Source organism: Hemicordylus capensis, chromosome 6, assembly GCF_027244095.1.
Source record: "Hemicordylus capensis ecotype Gifberg chromosome 6, rHemCap1.1.pri, whole genome shotgun sequence".
Taxonomy (NCBI): Eukaryota; Metazoa; Chordata; class Lepidosauria; order Squamata; family Cordylidae; genus Hemicordylus; species Hemicordylus capensis.
The window spans coordinates 47,869,574-47,889,195 of NC_069662.1; the positions used below are offsets into that span (position 1 = coordinate 47,869,574).

The 19,622-nt window shown below is 46.2% G+C and overlaps 1 protein-coding gene across 11 annotated transcripts in view; it reads right to left on the reverse strand.

The window, feature by feature from the left end:
• GSDMA (gasdermin A) overlaps positions 1-16,050 on the reverse strand; it is a 34,810-nt gene extending 18,760 nt beyond the window's left edge. For 2 of the 11 annotated variants that reach the window (XM_053259104.1, XM_053259102.1), the window contains exon 1: positions 5,312-6,396. In XM_053259104.1, coding sequence (XP_053115079.1) covers positions 5,312-5,537 — 226 coding nt within the window. In that variant the 5' untranslated portion in view covers positions 5,538-6,396. Of the gene's footprint in view, positions 1-5,285; positions 6,397-8,260; positions 8,413-9,337; positions 9,498-10,021; positions 10,638-10,732; positions 10,888-15,920 lie in introns of those variants that run through there. The other 9 variants (XM_053259107.1, XM_053259111.1, XM_053259112.1 and 6 more) reach the window with 9 other exon arrangements.
• Positions 16,051-19,622: the final 3,572 nt, after the last annotated feature.

The following is a 19,622-nucleotide window of genomic DNA, read 5'->3' on the forward strand; positions in this document are numbered from 1 at the left end:
GGAGAATAGCAATAGTGGTCCCGGTCTTCAAACGGGGTTCCCGTCTTGACCCGTCTAATTAAGGGCCCATTAGCCTGCTTTCGGTAGTGGGCAAAGTATATGCCCTTTATTTGTTATCCAAACTTGAATCATGGATTTCTGATCAGCAGATCCTAGGGACCGAACAGGCAGGCTTCAGAGCAGGTCTCTCTACACTTGACCACTGTATGATTCTGAACCATCTTGCATGTAAATACTCTAGTGCTCCCAAGGGTAGACTTTTCGCAGCTTTTATGGATTTAAAAGCTGCGTTTCATCTAATTCCTAGGGAATTATTGTGGTCTAAGCTTGGGAAATCCTCGATGGACAAAAGTTTGTTGTTCCTGATTATGCAGTTCCATGTCAATTCTTCTATCCGAGTCAGATATGCTCCCAATGGGGCTCTAACTGATTCAATCCCTGCCACTCGTGGGGTCAGGCAGGGTTGTGTTCTGGCCCCTTCATTGTTTAATCTTTTTATCAATGATTTAGCGCAGTGTTTAGAAATGGTAGATTCACACGCCCCGAAATTGGCCGACATTCATGTGCCAGTGTACTATATGCGGATGATGCAGTGTTATTGTCCCAGACCCGTCTTGGTCTCCTTAGATTGCTGGCAGCCTTTGCCCATTATTGCAATGACAATAACTTATTTATTAACTACTAGTTTTTTTTAGGCCCGTTAAATTAACGGGCGCTAGGAGAGTTGTGCGCTCCGCATGTGGCCTCCGCAGCCGGGCCGGGCCCACCACTGCCTCTTTCCCCCTCCCCACGACCCAGTCTCTGGCCAGGCCGTCTCCGGCCGGGCCGGGCAAGGGCCCCAAATTCTCCCTCCCGCTTGGCTCTGGCGGCGCCGCCAGGCCTCAGCGGCGGCTCTGCCACCACCTCGGCCGGCTTTCCCTGCCGCCTCTTCCCCCTGCTCGGCTTCGGCCGCGTGGCCAGGCCTCGGCCGCGCTGCGCCCTCTGGCCGAGGCGGCGGCATCGCCGCCACCTCGGCCAGTTCCCCCCGCCGCTGCATACCCGGCTTCTTCGGGGCAGCTGTTTCTGGCCGCCCAAGATGGCCACTGGGTGCTGGCGGTTGTGTCTCCCTTGCCCTGTTCTGGGCATGCGCTTTGCGCATGCCCAGAACAGCCCAGGGAGGCACGAACGCACGCCTTGGTGTCCGTCCACGGACGGACACCAAGGCTTTTATTAGAGAGGATGAGAAATCTAAGGTCCTGGTTTTCACTAAAGCTAGGAAACTTTATAAGTGGGTGGTAAATAAGGAAAATATCGAGCAGGTTTATAAATTCAAATACCTTGGTATACATTTCCAATATAATCTTAACTGGAAATCTCAAAGATTGTATTCTATCTCTATTGCTCGTAAAACTCTCAATGCTCTTCTGCGATTCTACTATTCCAAAGGAGGCCAGTATATACCTATGGCTCTCCAGGTTTTTCGAGCAAAGATTGTAGCTCAATTACTTTATGGCATCCCACTTTGGATTCAGGGAGTAACATCAGAGATGGAAACGGTTCAGTCATTATTTCTTAGGGCTATCTTTGGAGTACCCAGATGTGTACCTTACTCAGCATTATGTTTGGAACTGGATCCCTTACTATTTTTTTTAAAGCATGGGAACTTACTTTCACCAGATGGATCAAACTTTGCTTGGATATTCAGGAGCCCTCCTATTTTTTGTTTCTATGGAGAGACTCCTTTCCTAGCCCTTGGCTGTCATATGTCAACAACAAAATATTGCAAATGGGTCTATCTCCTTCTGAAATTTTACTCATGGGAAATGAGAAGGCGAAGGTTACACTTATGCAACGCCTTCATGACATTGAGCACCAGAATCTTGTTTCTAGGGGAAATAGGACCTGCTCTCCTCTATTTTTTGGTATCATGCTCCCTTCGGGGAATAGAGGTGCTAAATATTTAACTTCCCTACACTTTTTAAAGTTTAGGATAGCTTTCACTAGGGCCTGTATGAATGTGCTGCCTTCAGCCCTTTTGGAAAAAAGATTTAATAAGGGATCGTCAGATTTTGGCCTATGCCCTTGTGGTACAGGCCTCCCTGAAACAGTTTCTCATGTGCTGTTATATTGCTCCCTGTACTCTGATACTAGGAAAAACTCATATTCCCTCTATTATAGCAATTCCCAGGAAGAGCTGACTCCTTTTATTTGAATTTTTGTCTTGAGGATCAAGATAATGAGGTTACTAAGGTGGTGGCGAAATTCTTTTATGTCGCTATTAGACTAAGATCCTGTTTAAGATCTAATTCTTAGGAGCTATTGTTTTGTCCTGATAATTATTACTGCTGGCATATTTTGCTTTTAATCTTGTTTTAATCTTTGTATGTTCTCTGTATGGCCTATGGCTGTAATAAATTGATTCAATTCAATTCAAATGCAAAAACTGGACTTTGAAGAAGTGAGAATGAAAAAGTATTGATTCTTTTGAACTTTGGTGCTGGAGAAGACTTTTGAAGATACCATGGACAGCCAGGAAGACAAACAAATGGATCATGGAACAAATCAATCCAGAATTTTCACTTGAGGCACAAATGACCAGGCTCAAACTATCAAACTTTAGACACATTATGCGAAAACCCAGCTCTCTTGAGAAGTCTATAATGCTGGGAAAAGTTGAAGGAAAGAGAAGAAGAGGACAGCCAGCAGCAAGGTGGATAGACTTGATTACGACAGCAATGAATGCACCACTGAGAGACCTTAAAGGCCAAGCTGAAGACAGATCATCCTGGAGAGAATCTGTCCATGTGCTTGCTAAGAGTCGATACTGACTGGAACAAGGCACTTAATTGAAAGTAGAAGTGGTTGTGTGGACAAGTCCTGACTGTGCCCCCTCTTAGGTGTGTGTGTTGCAGAGTAATTACTTATTCTCTAGAAATAATTGAACAAGAATCCAACTTTAATATCTGCAGCAAATCTCAACAGTGTGCAGACAGGGAGCAGCAGTGTGTCACACTGATTTGGTCACAGCTGGAATTGCTAGCTTGAATTAGTGGTTTAATCCACTGAATATTTAATTGTAATTAGAATGTAGCCTCAGGCCTGAGCCTGAAAGGCATACAGGAGACCCTTGTTATCAGTGGTTTTGCTGATCGTGGTTTCCTCTATCTGTGGATGGGTCTTAGAAACCCAGTTTCTTTATCTGTGGCAGGAAATAAAGGCAAATTTCACCTATCCATGTTTCCTGAGTAGCCAGAAATGACTACTGACATCATTTCTGGTCACTGTTCTGAAGCACAGAGCCATTTTGTGGCTACTTTGTTCAAAACCCCCAATTTTTAAAGTGAAAAAATCAGAGAATTTGGGGGGCACTCCAAGAGAGCAGTGTACTGTTCTTTACTGCCTTTATTTCTGCTCCCTTCCTGCTTTTTTGGCCCTCACCCTGAGTGAGGAGCTGTTGTATTCTATCTAGTAGTCTTTTATATTTTGTAATTTTAGAAGTTAGTTCCAGTGGGGATCCTGTAGCGAGTGTGGGGGGGTGGAGTCAGAAAGAAAAGGGAAGGAAAAGAGAAGGAGAAAAATTGAGTTGTTTCTGAATAACATCTTAGTTAAACTAAGTTAAGACTTCTTCATGTTTATGAGGGAAACAATCCCTGGATTCCCGTAGGGGTAGGGTTTCTTTATTCACGGTTTCCATATTCGTGATTATTGGTGAGAATGGAACCCCGTGAATAAGGAGAGCCACCTGTACAGCCAAACATTGCCTAGAAACACCATCTCCTTCCTCCCAAATGTGATTATGAGTTTTTAAAACGTTACTCTAAATAACAAAACGGATACTTCTTTTTCTCAGGTTGAAGAATCTTAATAAAAAATGTAGGGCTTTAAAAATGTGCAAGCAGACACAAAACATACCGTTTTTAAAAAGTGCAGTTCTAAAAGAACGTTTGAGCAGTTCAAAAATTCAAGTCATGCAAAAGTTGTATTATGTTCGAATACGTTGATGTTAAAAAATGACTGACAATAAGGGAAATAAAATGAGTTGTCCAGGCTCCTCTAGAACCCAGACCCTTATCAAGCATACCCATTTCTCCTCCCCTTCCAAAGGGGTCCCTGCAGACACCATGGTTACTCCTAGGTGGCATAGCTATAATTGAGCGGATGGGTTCACAGAACCCGGGCCCCCCGGGTCCTGCGTAGGGACGTGCATGAGCCGGTCTGGCACTTCCTTTTTGAAGCAGTGAACCAGCTCAAGCACTGGCATTTGAGCCGGCTCAACGGGCGGAGAGGGGTACCTTTAAAATGCAGGTAAGGAGCATTTCCTTACTGGCAGAAAGAAAACTCACTTCGCGCTCACTTTAGAAACGGCCATGTAGGGCTGCAGCACTGCTTCCTGCAGCCGCTGCACGGCGTCGGTATGCACATGGCCGTTGGTATGCACATGGACGCACAGAGTCATTTGTGTGGTCAGCATTGTATGTTTCTAAAGTGAGTGCCGGTGGGGGGAAAGCGGCAGGGTGGGGGTGAGCAGGTAAGGAGCTCCTTACCTGCATTTTATAGGTACCCCTCCCCGCCCTGCCAGGGAGCACAAACAGCTCATGCACATCCCTGCTCCTGAGAACTGCCTGGCTCATTCCTCCCTATTTCCTTCATTCTCTCCCTCACTCCAAGGAGCTGCTGGAGAGAGGGGCAAACACAAGCCCCCTCTCCCCTAGCTATGCCCCTGTTGCTCCTTACAGAGTCTTCACCAATGACCATAAAACCTGTCTGCACATGCTGTTAAATTCCCAGTTCTGAGGATTCCCTCTCACTCTATCTAGGCTTCTAAATGTCATGGAATGTGACTCGAGACAGTATGTGTGCACAGAAAAGGAAGCTACACAGATGGGTGTTATAGCGGTGCTTGCTACACATGTGCATTACACTCACATACCACTGTGCAGTTCTGAATTCTTTTAAAAAGTCCTGTCAAATTGATTCCTACATTTTATACTTGTTATAAATTTCATGTTAGCCATAGCCTGTCTTTAAAAAAACACCACCTTTTATATTTTTTGCATCCTTTTAAATGGCCTTCCTAATCTGGGGTTGTATAATGACGAGAGGGGCACACAAATGTGTTAGTTTGGGGCTGTTTTGAAGAAACATAATTTCTGCTCTTACATGGCCTACTGATTACTATTAGACATGCAGAGATTCCTCCTAAGGCAGCTGGAAGAGGAAAAAAACCACTCAGAAACAAATATGAAAAGCCAGCCTCCCCACTCACCGCTTACTTGTACAAACCCTCAACACAAGTAACCTCTTACCTCTCTTGTAAGAGGTAACCTCTTACCTCTCTTGATTACTTTTCTGAAAAGTTTCTCTGGCTTTAAGAAATTTTGTCTTCTCAACCGTGTAATCTCTCGTGCTTTCAGGTCTTTAGCAGGGAAAAGGGGAATAAGTGATTGCTCTCTTCCTGTGTCAAGAGATTCACTCTGTGCTGCTTTCATTTTTGCAGCTGAATTCTTTAGCTCTTCGCACTGCTGTTCTTGAAAAATGTTGCCTAACTTCCTAGGCATGTGGTGTCAGAAATGTGTTTTGTCTTGTTTTGCTTAAATTCAGCAGACTGAATAGAATTATATCCTATCTTTCCTCCCAGTTGCTCAGAACAGTATTCAAGTAGCTTTTTAATTCATGTATAGGCAGAGTATTTTCCAGACAGAAAAATACTGCATTGGGAAATGCAAGTTATTTTCACAGGGTGGATTGATTTAAATCATTATTTAAATCACCAGGAAGTTTTTCACATAGGGCTTTTAAAGCCCTTTAACTTGAATATCTTCCAGAATGGAGGGGGTTCGTTCACATATCGGCCAGATTCACCCCAAAGTCCCTGAGAGTTATTGTAGGGGGTTGTAATTTTTACCCCCAGTTAATTAGCAGAGCACTATAGAAGCCCAGATAGGTGAAAGGAGATTTAAGTGTCATTGAAGAGTGACTGGAAATAGTTAACACAACGCAATCAAAGTCAGCATATATGTACGTGGAACATTGCCAAGGTTGGATTTCCAAAGAGGAACTTTCACAAAAAATGAAAGGGGAATGGGACTGATAAAAAGGAAGTTGAAAGGGAAGGTCAAGCAAACCACCAGAGCCTCTCCAATTCTCCAGAGTGATTGGAGGTAATTCAAAACCATAATAATAGAAGCTCGAGTACAACGTATACCTCCGGTCAGAAAAGATACCATCACATCATTCAAGAGGATGCCGGCATAGTTAACTAGCAAGGCCAAGGAAACTTAAAAGCAAGACTCCATACTGTCTCCAACGCTTTTTAATATCTACATGAAACTGCTGGGAGAGATCATCAAGATATTTAGTACAGGGTGTTATCAAAATGACACCCAGATCTATTTCTCCATGTCAACGTCATCAGGAAATGGCATAACTTCCCTAAATGGCTGCCTGAAGGCGGAAATGGGTTGGATGAGGGATAGTAAACTAAAGTTAAATCTAATAAGACGGAGGTACTGATTGTGGGGGTGGGGGTCAGGATGCAAGAGATGGGTTTAGATCTGCCTGTTCTGGATGGGGTTACATGGTTACACTCCCCCAGAAAGTACATGTGTAGCCTGAGAGTAATCCTGGATCCAAAACTCACTCTGGTTTCTCAGGGTGAGGTAGTGGCCAGGAGCTCTGTTTATTAGCTTCAGCTGATATGTCAACTACCCCAATTTCTGGAGGCAAATGACCTTAAACCAGTGGTACATATGCTGGTAACCATCAGGCTTGACAACTGTAATGCACTCTATATTGGGCTGCCTTTGTACGAAGTTCAGAAAGTACAATTGGTGCTGAATGCAGTGGTTAGATTGGTTTCTGGGACAACCCAAAGAGATCATATAACACTGATTTTTTTAAAAACCTGCATGGGCTGTCAATAGGTTTCAAAGCAAAATACTAAGTGCTGGTTATTACTTATAAAGCCCTTAATGGCTTGGATCCAAGGTATTTGAGAGAGCACCTCCTTTGTTATGAACCCTGCCACCTATTAAGATCATCTGGAGAGGTCCAGTCATGGTTGCCACGGCTTGTTTAGTGGCGACTTGGGACTAGGCTTTCTCTGTGTCTACCCCAGGGCTCTCTGTCAAAATAAGATCTTCTCCATCTCTGACTGCTTTTTAAAAGGCCCTCAAGATGAACCTGTTTTCTCAGACTTGTAGTCAAATTTAATTTTAAATTGTTTGTTTTTATTCTGTAAAATTTTAAATATTTTTTTATTTTTATTTTACATCTGCTGTGTTTTAAATTATGTACACAGCCTAGGGATACACTTATCAGATAGGGTGTGTGTACACACACACACACACACACACACACACACTCGATGGATAGATAGATAGAGGTCTTGTACAAATGAGAACAAAAAGGAACTCTGGCAAAAGAAATGCAAGCAGAGGCAGACAATAAGAAATGCAAACGCATACTCTGAGAAGCATATGGCTAAAAATATTGACAACAATAAAAAAAGTTCTTTAAGTACAGTAGAAGCAAGAAACTGGCCAGAGAGGAGGATGGAGTTGTGCTAAAGGTGGATAAGGAGAATGCAGTGAAGCTGAATAAATTCTTTGCATCTCTCTTAACTACTGAAGATCAAGGGCATATGCTTGTGTGCCTGAAAGGCCATTTCAGGAAGAGAATCTGAAGAATGGAGGCAAATAGAAGGGACGAGATGAAATTCTAGGTCTTATTGACAAATTAAAAATAAACAAATTGCCTGGACTAGATGATATCAACCAAGGAGTTCTTAAAGATCTCAAATGTGAAATTGCTGATCTCTTAACAAGTATATGTAACATATGTAATATGTCACACTGAATACAACACATACTTAACTAAACTATTCATGCTCAACAGCTTTTTGAATATCTTATCTTCTGCTAATCACTCAGTGCCTCAGCTGGAGTGGAGAGAGTCAGAGAAGTCAATTTGAATTGCAATGCTTTTCTGAAGAACAAAGCATTCTGTCCGAAACACAGTCATTTCAATTTGGAAACAAAAATTTCTGTTTTTAAATTCTTGATTTTGTTTTGGTTACAAAACCTCAGAAATTGCCATTTTCGGGTACAAAACGTTTTGTACCCGAATCGAAATGCACAAGCCTACTAACCACTACACCACACTGACTCTAAGAGATCTTTTAATTAGTGGAAAGGAGAAAGAAGCTGCTCAGAAACAAATATGAAAAGTCAGCTCCCCACTCACTGCTTACTACAAGCTCCTAACACAAACAACCTCTTACCTCTCTGTCCTTGAATGATGACTTTTCTGAAAAAATTCTCCAAATCCCAAAAGTTTACGGGCTTGAAGCAACAATTGCCTTTGATTTACTCTTAAACTGGTGTGGTGAGCAAGAAGTTCATAGACTCTGGACCTGGTTGCTGGGATGGGTGATATCAGGGACAGAGCATGAACCAGCCCTGTGATTGGCTGTGGTCTCCCACAGGGGAACCAATGGATTTGAAAGTTGGCTCCCCCCACCCCACTTTTTGGGAGGAGAGGTTTTCTTTTTATTTTGTGTGTCTCCTCTCCTCAAAGGGTTTTTAGAGCCCTTGATGTGAGGAGGGAGAGAAGAGAAGGTGGTAAAGTGCCTCTCTGTCTCTCTCTCTCTCGGAGGCCTTACTCAGCTTGAGCCAAGGAGAGGCCTGTGGAGCATAACAGCCCCAAGGACACAGGACAAAATGTATTGTAGGGATAGTACTTGTAGTCAGTATGTGTTAGCTTGTTCTTCTCCTCTCTCTGTGTGTTGCCTGGGTGTCTTAATAGGGCTGAGGCCTTCTTTTCTATTTCCCCCCACTCCCAGCTCTAATTCATGTCCCATTGTAACAATAAGGCCTTTTGAGCTGTTAATACTGTTTCATGAGTGCTCTGTGGGGAAAGGTGGGCCCCCAGTCACATGTCTCCCAAGCCTTAGGCTGAAAGGGCCACAACGGGCATAGCAAGGTTGGAGTGGGCCCAGAGACAAGATTTTAAAATGCCCCCCCCCCCCCCCGAAGCTCAGCTCATGAAGTAAAGAAACCTTAAATGAGGCTGAATAGTGGTAACAAAAAGCAAAGTTTATATATATATAAAACCTATGTGCCACAATAGAACATCATCCTATATTATTATTTTTAATAGATTTTATTGGTTTTCAGAATACAAAGATACAAAAGTAAGGAAAAAGAAAATGGAAATAATATAAGATCAAAAGAATAGGACACAGATCCAAACTTACAATATCCACAAATAAAAACAGTTTTGCATACTTATTTTGCAAACTTATCCACAAATAAAGTACAATCTTATCATCAGAGTTATCTGATCCGACCAAATGTACTTTTTAAGCAAAGTCCAAAGGGAAAGGTATGCTATCAGGAAAATGGCCATTCTGTCAATTATGAGCTTCAAATTAAACCTGAATCTCACTGGTTTTTATATTATTCAGGTATCCAGCATATTATCTACCAAAAGGTATTGAATGATTGCATCAAGGCAAACTGAAAAGAAAAAGAAGAAGAAGAAGAAAAGATAAAGGAAAGCAGTGGAATGAAGTAATCTGTAATTAAATACAGTTTTTCTCTAGTCAATTTAATTTAAAAAATAAGTAAGACTACCAAAAATGTGTCAAAAACTTTGTTTAGAAGCCAATCAGATTAGTTGGAAATAAAAAATACCAGAGCAGAAAAGTAACAAAAGTGTTCAAGTTAGTAAGTATAAGAAACTTATTTCCTAATAGGCAAAGGAAAACTAATAAACTAGAACAATGTAATAATCTATGATGGAATAAAAAAAGGGCCTTTTATCAAAAATGTCATTGATAAACCAAGCCAATTGGTAACGCTGTAAAAATAAAATAAAAAGATTCAGGGACAAGAAAAAGCCATAACATAAAGTTATTAAAGACTTTGTCAATAAACCAGACCAATTACTAAATAATTTTTTAAAATGTGGACGATGCAAGTCATTTAATGGTACTAGAGAAAGACATGCTGTTCTGGTAGCTCCAGGTCTTAACACTCACATCAGTTTCAGAGGATGAACACAACTGAAGGAAGCCCGGGCAGGTGCGTGGGTGGGGGAGTCAGTCATGTGACTTGCCTTTGGTGGGGGGCAAGGCAAAGGGCCCCCAGACAACTGTCTCCTCTTGCCTTATTATAGTGATGCCCCTGGGCCACAATTATCTAATCCTCCACCCCCGCAATTGATCATTGTACGGTTTCAGGTCTTTGGAGAAACTGTGAGGGAGACTGGGAATCCTGTTTGATCCAGTCTGGTATGTCCTAGGGGGAAGGGTCAGAAAAACCTTCCCAGGTTGTGAACAGGTGGTAGCAGCAGTATACTAGTCAGGGTACACCCAGAAAGTTCTGGGGGGTCTGAACACCAACCCCCACCACATGTTGGCAACAGATGGGATCAAGGGACACTAGGGGCCAACCCAGAGTCCCGGAGCACTCAGATTTTTTGAGGGAAAGTTTATATCCCCCTGTCTGGAAGGCAAAAGGCCTAATATTGGTAGCTGGGTAGAGCAGAATCCCCCCCCCCCAAGTCAGAGGAGTACCAGAGGCACACAGTTTATTATTATTTTTAGCTACCAGGAATGACGGATAGTCAGGGGTAGAGCTAGGAAGCAGAGCAAACTGCATGTTATTGAGGAGTTCCAAAGAGTCCCTGAATGTCAGCTTTGCAAAGTGGGTCCCAGAGAGCAAAATGTTGGATCCAGAGATATCCTCACCTGATTTCAACCCAACAGGACATCCCACTCCAGCGGGGCTGGCAGAACAGCTAGAAATAAAGAGGCTGGAGCTACAGGCTCAGAAATAAGAAGCCCTGAAATGGCTGGAGCTTGAGGCCAGGAGGGAAGAGAGTCTTGCCCTAAAATGACTAGAACTTGAGGGAAAGAGAGGAGTGTGCTCATTAGCTATAGAGAAATTAAGGCTGGCAACTCCCTCTACACCAGCTAATCCACCATTCCCTACAGCTACTGTGGAAAAATATAAGTTCCAGGAGTACATTATTATTTTTAATATTATTATTATTTTACATATTTTTATACCACCCAAAACCTACGTCTCTGGGTGGTTTACAACAAGATAAAACATTAAAACATTAATTAAAAACAAAAACAAGAAATTTAAAACACAACAATTTAAAAATTTTAAAACAGTATTCTAAAACAACGTTAAAAACAATCAAAACAATATCAGTTAAAAGCCTGGGTGAAAAAATGCGTCTTTAAAGACTTTTTAAAAATTGTCAGAGATGGGGAGGCTCTTATTTCACTAGGGAGCGCATTCCAAAGCCTGAGGGCAGCAACGGAGAAGGCCCATCCCTGAGTAGCCACCAGACGAGCCGGTGGCAAATGCAGATAGACCTCTCCTGATGATCTCAATGGGCGGTGGGGTTTATAATGAAGAAGACATCCTCTTAAATACCCAGGGCCCAAGCTGTTTAGGGCTTTATAGGTTACTAGTATTTTTAAGCCCGTTAAAATAACGGGCGCTCGAACCTTTTTTCTTTTGGTGTTGTTGCTTCCTTTATTCCTTCTCCCTCTCTCTTTCGCCCTCCTCTTCTTTTTTCTTTCTCTCTCTCTCTTTCACTCCTTCCTTTTCTCTCCCTCTTCCTCTGTTTCCTTTCCTTCCTTTCTTCTCTCCTCCTCTCTCCTTTCCTTCCTTTCTTCCACCTCTTCTCACTCCCATCGTTCTTTTTTATTTTTATTTTCCTCTTTTCTTTATTTTACGGGCTCGCTCTTTGCAGTTGGCTGCTCCTCCCTTTTTTCTGTCTTTTTTTTTTGTCCTTTTCCCTTCATTCTTTTCTTCTATTTCTTTCTTTTTCCTTCCTTTCTTACTTCTTTGTTTCCTGCTTTCCCTCCCTCCCTCCTTGTTTCTTTTGTCCGTTTCCTTCCTTTCTCTCTCTTTTGTCTCCTTCCTTCTTTCTATCTTTCTATTGTCCTGTCTCCCTCCCTCTTCTCTACCCGATCCATGCATTGGCTTTCGCAAGCGCCTCTGCTTGGTGGAGACAGAGCCCTCTATACAGGGCGCCCCTATCCTCCATCTCTCTCCAGCATAGGGTGCGCCCTTAAAATCGCTTCTGCGGGGCCTTTCCCAGCGCTAGAGAGCTGTGGCACCCTGGCAGCTCGATCAGGCACCGCCGGGAGCAGGGAATGGCAGTGGTACGCCGTCTCTAGGGCGCAGGGCACCGGAGAGAGAAACCCCAGCAAAGGGGCCCCTAAAAGCACAACTTGGAGCTTGCCTTGTAGCTCCCTGTTGTTGTTCTCAACGTGGTCCGCTCCCTGAGCATATAAAGAGCAGCTTCGCAGCCCGCCCAGGCAGATTGCTTTTCTCAGCCGGAGTATAGGGTTGCAGTGCTCCATTGCTATAGCTTTATTTGGTTTGGGGGCGGGGTGTGCTTGGGCGCCGGGTTGGACGCCCCATTGCTGCCTCTGGGCTCTCCGTGGCCGGGCTGGACCCGCTGCCGCCGGCCCCGCTGCCGCCGGCCCCGGTGTTCTCATCCCTCCCGCCTCCCAGAGTGGCGCCCAGAGTGCCGTTCCCGCCGGCTAGTTTGGTGCCCGCCCGGCCCCGGTGTCCTCTTCCCTCCCGCCTCCCAGAGTGCCGGCCAGATTGCTGCCGCCGACCCTGCCGTCTTTCCCAGCCAGATTGCTGCCCACCCGGCCGGCAGCGGTAGAACTGGTCAGCATGGCCGCCTGGTGTCGGCGGTCGTGTCTCCCTTGGACTGTTCTGGGCCTGCGCTTCGCGCAGGCCCAGAACAACCCAGGGAGACAGGGACGCAGATCCCCAATGTTCCAAGGCACGGACACTCACTTATGGCTTTATTATAGAGGATAACTAACACCTTGTATTTTGCCCAGAAACATATCGGCAGCCAGTGTAACTCCTTCAAAACAGGAGTAATATGGTCTCTCCTAGATGACCCAGAGACCAGCCTGGCTGCCACATTCTGAACCAACTGTAGTTTCTGGACAATGTACAAGGGCAGCCCAACATAGAGCGCATTACAGTAATCCAGTCTGGAGGTTACTAGCAGATGTACCACAGTTCTGAGGTCATCTATCTCAAGAAACGGACACAGCTGGCGTATCAGCCAAAGCTGATAGAAGGCACCTCTGGCCACTGCCTCAATCTGGGACACCAGGGAGAGACTTGGATCCAGAAGCACCCCCAGACTGTGTACCTGTTCTTTCTGGGGAAGTGCGACCCCATCCAGAACAGGCAGATCAAAATTGTCTCCCGCGTTTCGACCCCACACAATGAGTACCTCCGTCTTATCTAGATTCAGTCTCCGTTTGTTATCCCTCATCCAGCCCATTACCGACTCCAGACAGGCATTTAGGGAGGTTATGCCCTCTCCCGATGAAGCTGACATGAAGAAATAGATTTGGGTGTCATCAGCATACTGATAGCACCTTGCACCAAATCTGATGATCTCTCCCAGTGGTTTCATGTAGATGTTAAACAACACTGGAGACAATACGGAGCCCTGAGGGACACCATACAAAAGTTCAGATTTTGAAGAACAACAGTCTCCAATCGACACCATCTGGAACCTGCCCGAGAGGTAGGAGTGGAACCACCGCAAAGCAGTGCCTCTCACTCCTAACCCCCTCAGACTCTCCAGAAGGATACTATGGTCGATAGTATCGAAAGCCGCTGAGAGGTCCAAAAGGACCAACAGAGTTACAGAGTTACACTTCCTCTGTCAATTCCCAGTTGGAGATCATCCATCAGGCCGACCAAGGCAGTCTCTACCCCATAGCCAGCCCGGAAGCCAGTTTGAAATGGGTCTAGATAATCCGTTTCCTCCAAGACTTTCTGGAGCTGGGAGGCCACCACCCTCTCAATTACCTTGCCCAACCACGGAAGTTTGGAGACAGGCCTGTAGTTACTCAGCTCTGAGGGATCCAAGGTAGGCTTCTTCAGAAGCGGTCTAATAATTGCCTCCTTAAGACTAGGAGGCATCCTACCTTCCCTCAGAGATGCATTTATAATCTTTACTAGGCCTTCTACAACAACCGCCCTGCTAGATAGTATAAGCCACGTCGGGCAAGGGTCAAGAGAATAGGTGGTAGGCCGCACCATTCCAATCAGCTTGTCCACATCCTCAGGAGTCACAAACTGGAACTGATCCAACCTAACCACACAAGAGGAGTTGCTGGACAGCTCCACATCAGACGCTGAAGTAATTGTGGAGATGGAGTCTAAGTTGGCCCAAATACAAGAGACTTTTTCCACAAAGAATTCATTAAACACATCACAGCGGGTAATCAATGATTCCAGATTCCGATTCAAGGGAGGAGGGGCACATACTAGCCCTCTCACAACCCTGGACAACTCCACTGGATGTGAACTTGCGGATGCAATACGGGCAGAAAAGAATTGCTTATTTGCTGCACGTATCGCCTGAGCATAGGTCTTCAAACAAGCTCTGTGTTGCAATCTGTCGGATTCAAGCCAAGTCTTTCTCCACTTGCGCTCCAGTGGTCTACCTCGCCGCTTCAACCCCCGTAGTTCTTCCGTATACCAAGGGGCCATTTTTGAAGCGGGTCGGAGAGAACGCTTAGTAGCAATCATGTCTACTGGCCCGATGAGTTTGCTGTTCCAATTCTCCACCAGGGCATCAATAGGATCACCAGCAGACCCAACACTAAATCCTTCCAAGGCTTCTTGAAATCCTATTGGATCGAATAACTTTCTTGGGCGGACCATCCTAATAGGTTCCTCACCCCTGCGAAGGTGGGAAGTGATTGTGAGTCCAACCTTAAACAGATGGTGGTTTGTCCATGACAATGGGGAAATCACAGGATTCCCCACCCACGGAACACCACCCTGATCCGAGTGAAAGACCAAATCAAGTGTGTGACCAGCAATGTGTGTCGGCCCCGAGACCACTTGGGATAGGCCCATAGTCGCCATGGCTACTATGAACTCCTGAGCCGCCCTGGACAAATCGGTTCCAAAGTGAACATTGAAGTCCCCCAGCACCACAAGCCTGGGGGACTCCAACACCAAGTCCGAGACCAAGTCCATCAGCTCAGTTTGGGGCTCCGTTGAGCAGCGGGGCGATCAGTACACCAACAGAAGTCCCAGTCTATCCCTAGTCCCCAGACTTAAGTACACACATTCGATATGGTATGACACTCTAACAGGGATCGTGGTAAGGGAAAGGTTATTCTTATAGACCACAGCCACTCCACCTCCCCACCCACGAACCCTCACCCGCTCCTCAACAGAGTACCCTGGAGGGAGAAGCTAGGACCACACTGGGCTCCCAGCCTCCCCCAGCCAGGTCTCTGTAATACATACCAGGTCAGCACCTTCATCCAGAATCAAATCATGGATGGTTTCTTATTTATTCTGGACCGACCTGGCATTACAGAGGAGCAAGGTGAGGTTCCAAGGGTGGTTGGCACTGCTCCCCAAGTTCAAAGAGCTGGCAGGACAGCCAGAAGGGGAAACAGCTATTAGATTTCCAAGTCCCCTTCCCCTGTAAGAGCCCGCTGACCTGCCAGTGTTACTTCTTCTGTTCCCCCCACCACACCAGAATGGCTGCCCCACAGTCAGTGGACACACCCCTGTCTCCCCATCTCCAGGTAAGCCCAGACACATCCTAAGACTATCTTACCCAGGACAAATTAAAACAGAAGCCCCACTATTAAATGGCCCCCCACATACAAATACCTGGGCCAGGAGACCTGGATCTCGCCCTTGCTGTCCCCGAGGTGGCTCCCCCAAGGGGGCAACCCCCCCGCCATCACCACCCCCCGCCCGGCAGTGACCCCACCGGTGGTGGGCCTGCCGCCACTGGCAGAACCCCATATAACCCTGAGCCGGCAGCTCTAGGCAGATGGAATCCAGGAAACTGCCAAGTCACCCTCCTCCCCGGGCCCCAGTCCTGCAAGGCCTCACCTCAGCACAGTAGCCAGTCTTGGGGGGCAGATAACAGACAGGGGGGCAGCATGAGGAGCAAACAGGCAGGCACCCAGTCTCTCACCCTGGGGTCTACCTAGGAGCAGATGTTGTCTCTCCTCTCTCCTGCAAGCTTCTGTGGGGCTGAAGTCACTGGCAGAACCCTATATAGCCCTGAGCAGGCAGCTCTAGGGAGATGGAATCTAGGAAACTGCCAAGCTCTAGGCAGCTGGAATCCAGGAAGCTGCCAAGTATAGAGAGGGCAAAGATCCAGATGACTTCTCCAACTTTGAGAGGAGCTGCCAAGGCTATTGGATTGTGGAGAGGCAGTACATGTGCCATCTGAGACCCTGCTTGTCTGGATCCCTATTGGCAATGTCCTCTGAGATGGCAGTTAACGACATGGAGGACTATGAGCTGTTCAAGGACATGGTGACATCTCAGCTGGGTCTTACCCCTGAGAATGCCAGGCAGAGGTCTCTCAATCTCCAGAAACAGTTTGCTGAATCACACCAGACCTTCACACACAAGATAAAGAGAGCACTAGACACCTGGCTAGCATGAGCAGCTACCAAGACAGCTGAAGACATTACAGAACTATTTTGGGTTGAGCAGTTCTTGATGCAGCTCCTAGATTACCTCTACGAGCAAGTTTTCAATCAAGCCGCAAAGACCACTGAAAAAGCAGGAACGCTGGCACAGAAGTTTGCAGACTCCAAGACATACACCAGAGAATATTCCAAACTATCCCCATGGTGGGAGGAGCCTCACCCAACCAGGGCTGGATGGGGACTCCATCACACCTGCAACCCCTGATCTACCACTACGGGCAGACTTCCTGACAAACTCGCTCCCAGATGTTTCAAGTGCGGTGAGGTGAGGAAAGGGACTGTGCCAAAGCCCAAGCCCAAGCCAGTCAGATTGACTCAAAGAGCCTGAGCAGACTGAAGTCTCCAGGATGGACACTCCCAAATTCAATGTGGAGGCTATTCCTCCCAAGTGACGAGTGAGCATGAGAGTGGATGATCAGCCCAGGGTGGCCTGAGACACAGGAGCCACCATCTCCACCGTCCATGCCTTCCTTGTTGAAGAAAAACACCTTGCCAAGACCACCCAGGTGCATATGGTGTGTGCCAAAGGTCAAGAGGACACAACACTAGTCAAGTTACCTTTCAGTGGGGAAACTGGAAAGCAGAATGGAAGTTCGCAGTGATGGAAGACTGTCCTTATTCCATGCTAATCGGAGAAGACCAGGCTGACCATGTATGGGTGGCCACACATCCAGGGGAGAAGGACCACTTGCCTCAAGTTATCCAGCTGAGGTGCATTCTGGAGGAACAGCCGAGGCAACAGTGCCAGACTGTAGTGGCACCGCAGAAGATTGGTGAGGAGTTAATGGTATAAACCATTTCTGCCCTCTACACATGATATATTGCTTATAGTTATACATTTCCGCATATATTGCTTAGGATCAATTCTAGGCCTTTCTCCTTGGGCTTTTCCTGGAAGGCATGAACGATGAATGGCCCTGCCTCTCACAAACCAGGTGCAGACTAGATGTTTGTATCTGGCCAAGTAGTACAGCTAGACCCCAGCGATATTTCTCCAAATATTTAGGAAGGATCAGAGGCTTTGCCCAACACACAGATAGTGCTTCCCAAAACATCTAGGGAAGATGAATTAGGCTGTGCCCAGGATTGAGATGCACTAGGCACCCAATCACACGCTTGCTGATAAGGAGGCCTATCTCTCCCTTCCTTTCCTGTTAGATGAAAGGAATGACGTACCCAACTTTACACACACACAATTGATGAGGAAAGGGGCCTACAGCCTTTTCTAAGGGCCGTTCAAAGATATAAAAAAGGCACACAGATACCCTAACTATGGAGTTCTGTGTAGGTCAAGGAAGCCATGGCCAACGCTGCACACCAAGGGGGTGCCTGGGGTCATGTTTTTCTGTATCTTCTTTAAACTATTATTGAGCTTGGCTTAATAAAACCTCTGCTAGCCATCACATTGGTCTGAGCCTATTGTCTTTGAATCCCAGACAACCTGCTGGCCACCGGCGGCAATACACAGACCCAGGTCCCATCATCAAAAGTACCAGCAAAGGGGAAATGCAGTCATATCTAAGTCCAGCAAAAGGGTTTGAAGATGAGGACTGATGAGGGAAAAACAGGTTTTGGCGGGTCCTGGCCTATTCACGTACTAGTTAGATTAATGGAAATGCTGTAATGAATGAAATAACCATATTTGGGTTATTCCTTTTGCACACGGTTAATATGTTGCTGTATTCAATGAAACTGTTACTAGTTCTCTGTTTGGCCACTGATGCTATGCTGTGATTGGACAAACTACATCTCCTGCGGTTGTTTGCCTAATGATGTCAGTATTATTATATCAGCCTTGTAGCTTCCTTTTCCAGGGTGTCTCCATTTTAGGGAGTTCCTGACGTCGTTAAACAAATGAAGTTCTTCTCTGAATTTCCAGCAAATGGTGTAAAGGCCTCCACTCATTGAACTGATCACAGGTGGGATTTTCCCCACATCAGGACTCACCAGAGAAGATTCCCAGAGATTCCCAGAGAAGATTCCCAGAGGCGGAGCAGTTCCAAAGAGAACAGGTGGAGGACCAGAGTCCTCAGCCAGGCCCACAATTCCCGGTTCATCACCTGGAAAGGCCTTCTCTATAGGGAATATCTTCCAAAGGGCCATAGGGAGGGGTGTGAACCCCAAAGGCAACTAGTGGTGCCTAGCAAATATCGCCTGCACATTCTCAGCCTGGCACACGGCCACCCAAATGGAGAGAGTAGGAGAAAACTGCAATTGGACTGGATATGGCTGGGATGTGACAAAGTATGTCCAGACCTGTGATGTCTGTCAACGAGTGGGGAACAGCAGAGACGAGGTAAAGACTGCAACCCTAACCCATCATTGAGGCCCCATTCCGGAGAGTGGCAGTGGATATCCTGGGTCCCATCCAACCCAAGACACCTAGGAGAAAACAGTATGTGGTGACCCTAGTGGACAATTGGGAGCAGGTGTTGCTACAGCTCTTCTTTGCTTACACAGCGGTGCCCCACCCAGTCCTCAGATCCCCCCACCGAACTTGTCTATGGAAGGGCTGTTTGAGGGCTATTGGAGCTAATTCGTCTTCAGTGGGACCGGGGAAGAGACCCCTCAGAAGGTTAACATTCTGGACTTTGTAGATGAACTCCTGCGTCAGTGTGCTTCTGACACTAGCACAAGGGGTGTGGCTGTCATGCAGTGCGTGCGTGGCAAGGGAGCACCACAGAGGCAAGTGGCAGTGGCCTGTCTCCTCTACACTTCTGCCAGTGATCCTTGTTATGAAAAAAGGAGGGGATATAAGCATGTGCCTGTTTTCACCTGTGAAGTGTTGGCATGGAACGCTCAACTTCCTACTCATTGTTAGGTCCCAAGCAAGCTGTGGTGGCTGCTCCTAGCTGGAGAGGTGGAGTACTCCAGACCATAGTGCCAGTAGCTCTCCTTCTCTGTGGACAGCTGGCCAGGAAGCCGTGGCTGGGGCCTGCACCTCCATGGCAGAGCTTCTGTTTCCGCTTCAGTTCACCCCTCAAGTCAGTCCCCCATTTCCTTCAGGACCATCCCATGGAGGTGGTGCAGTGGAACTTCCCCCTAAATTCCTACACTGAGCAAGGCTTGCTTAACCTCAATAGCAGATCTG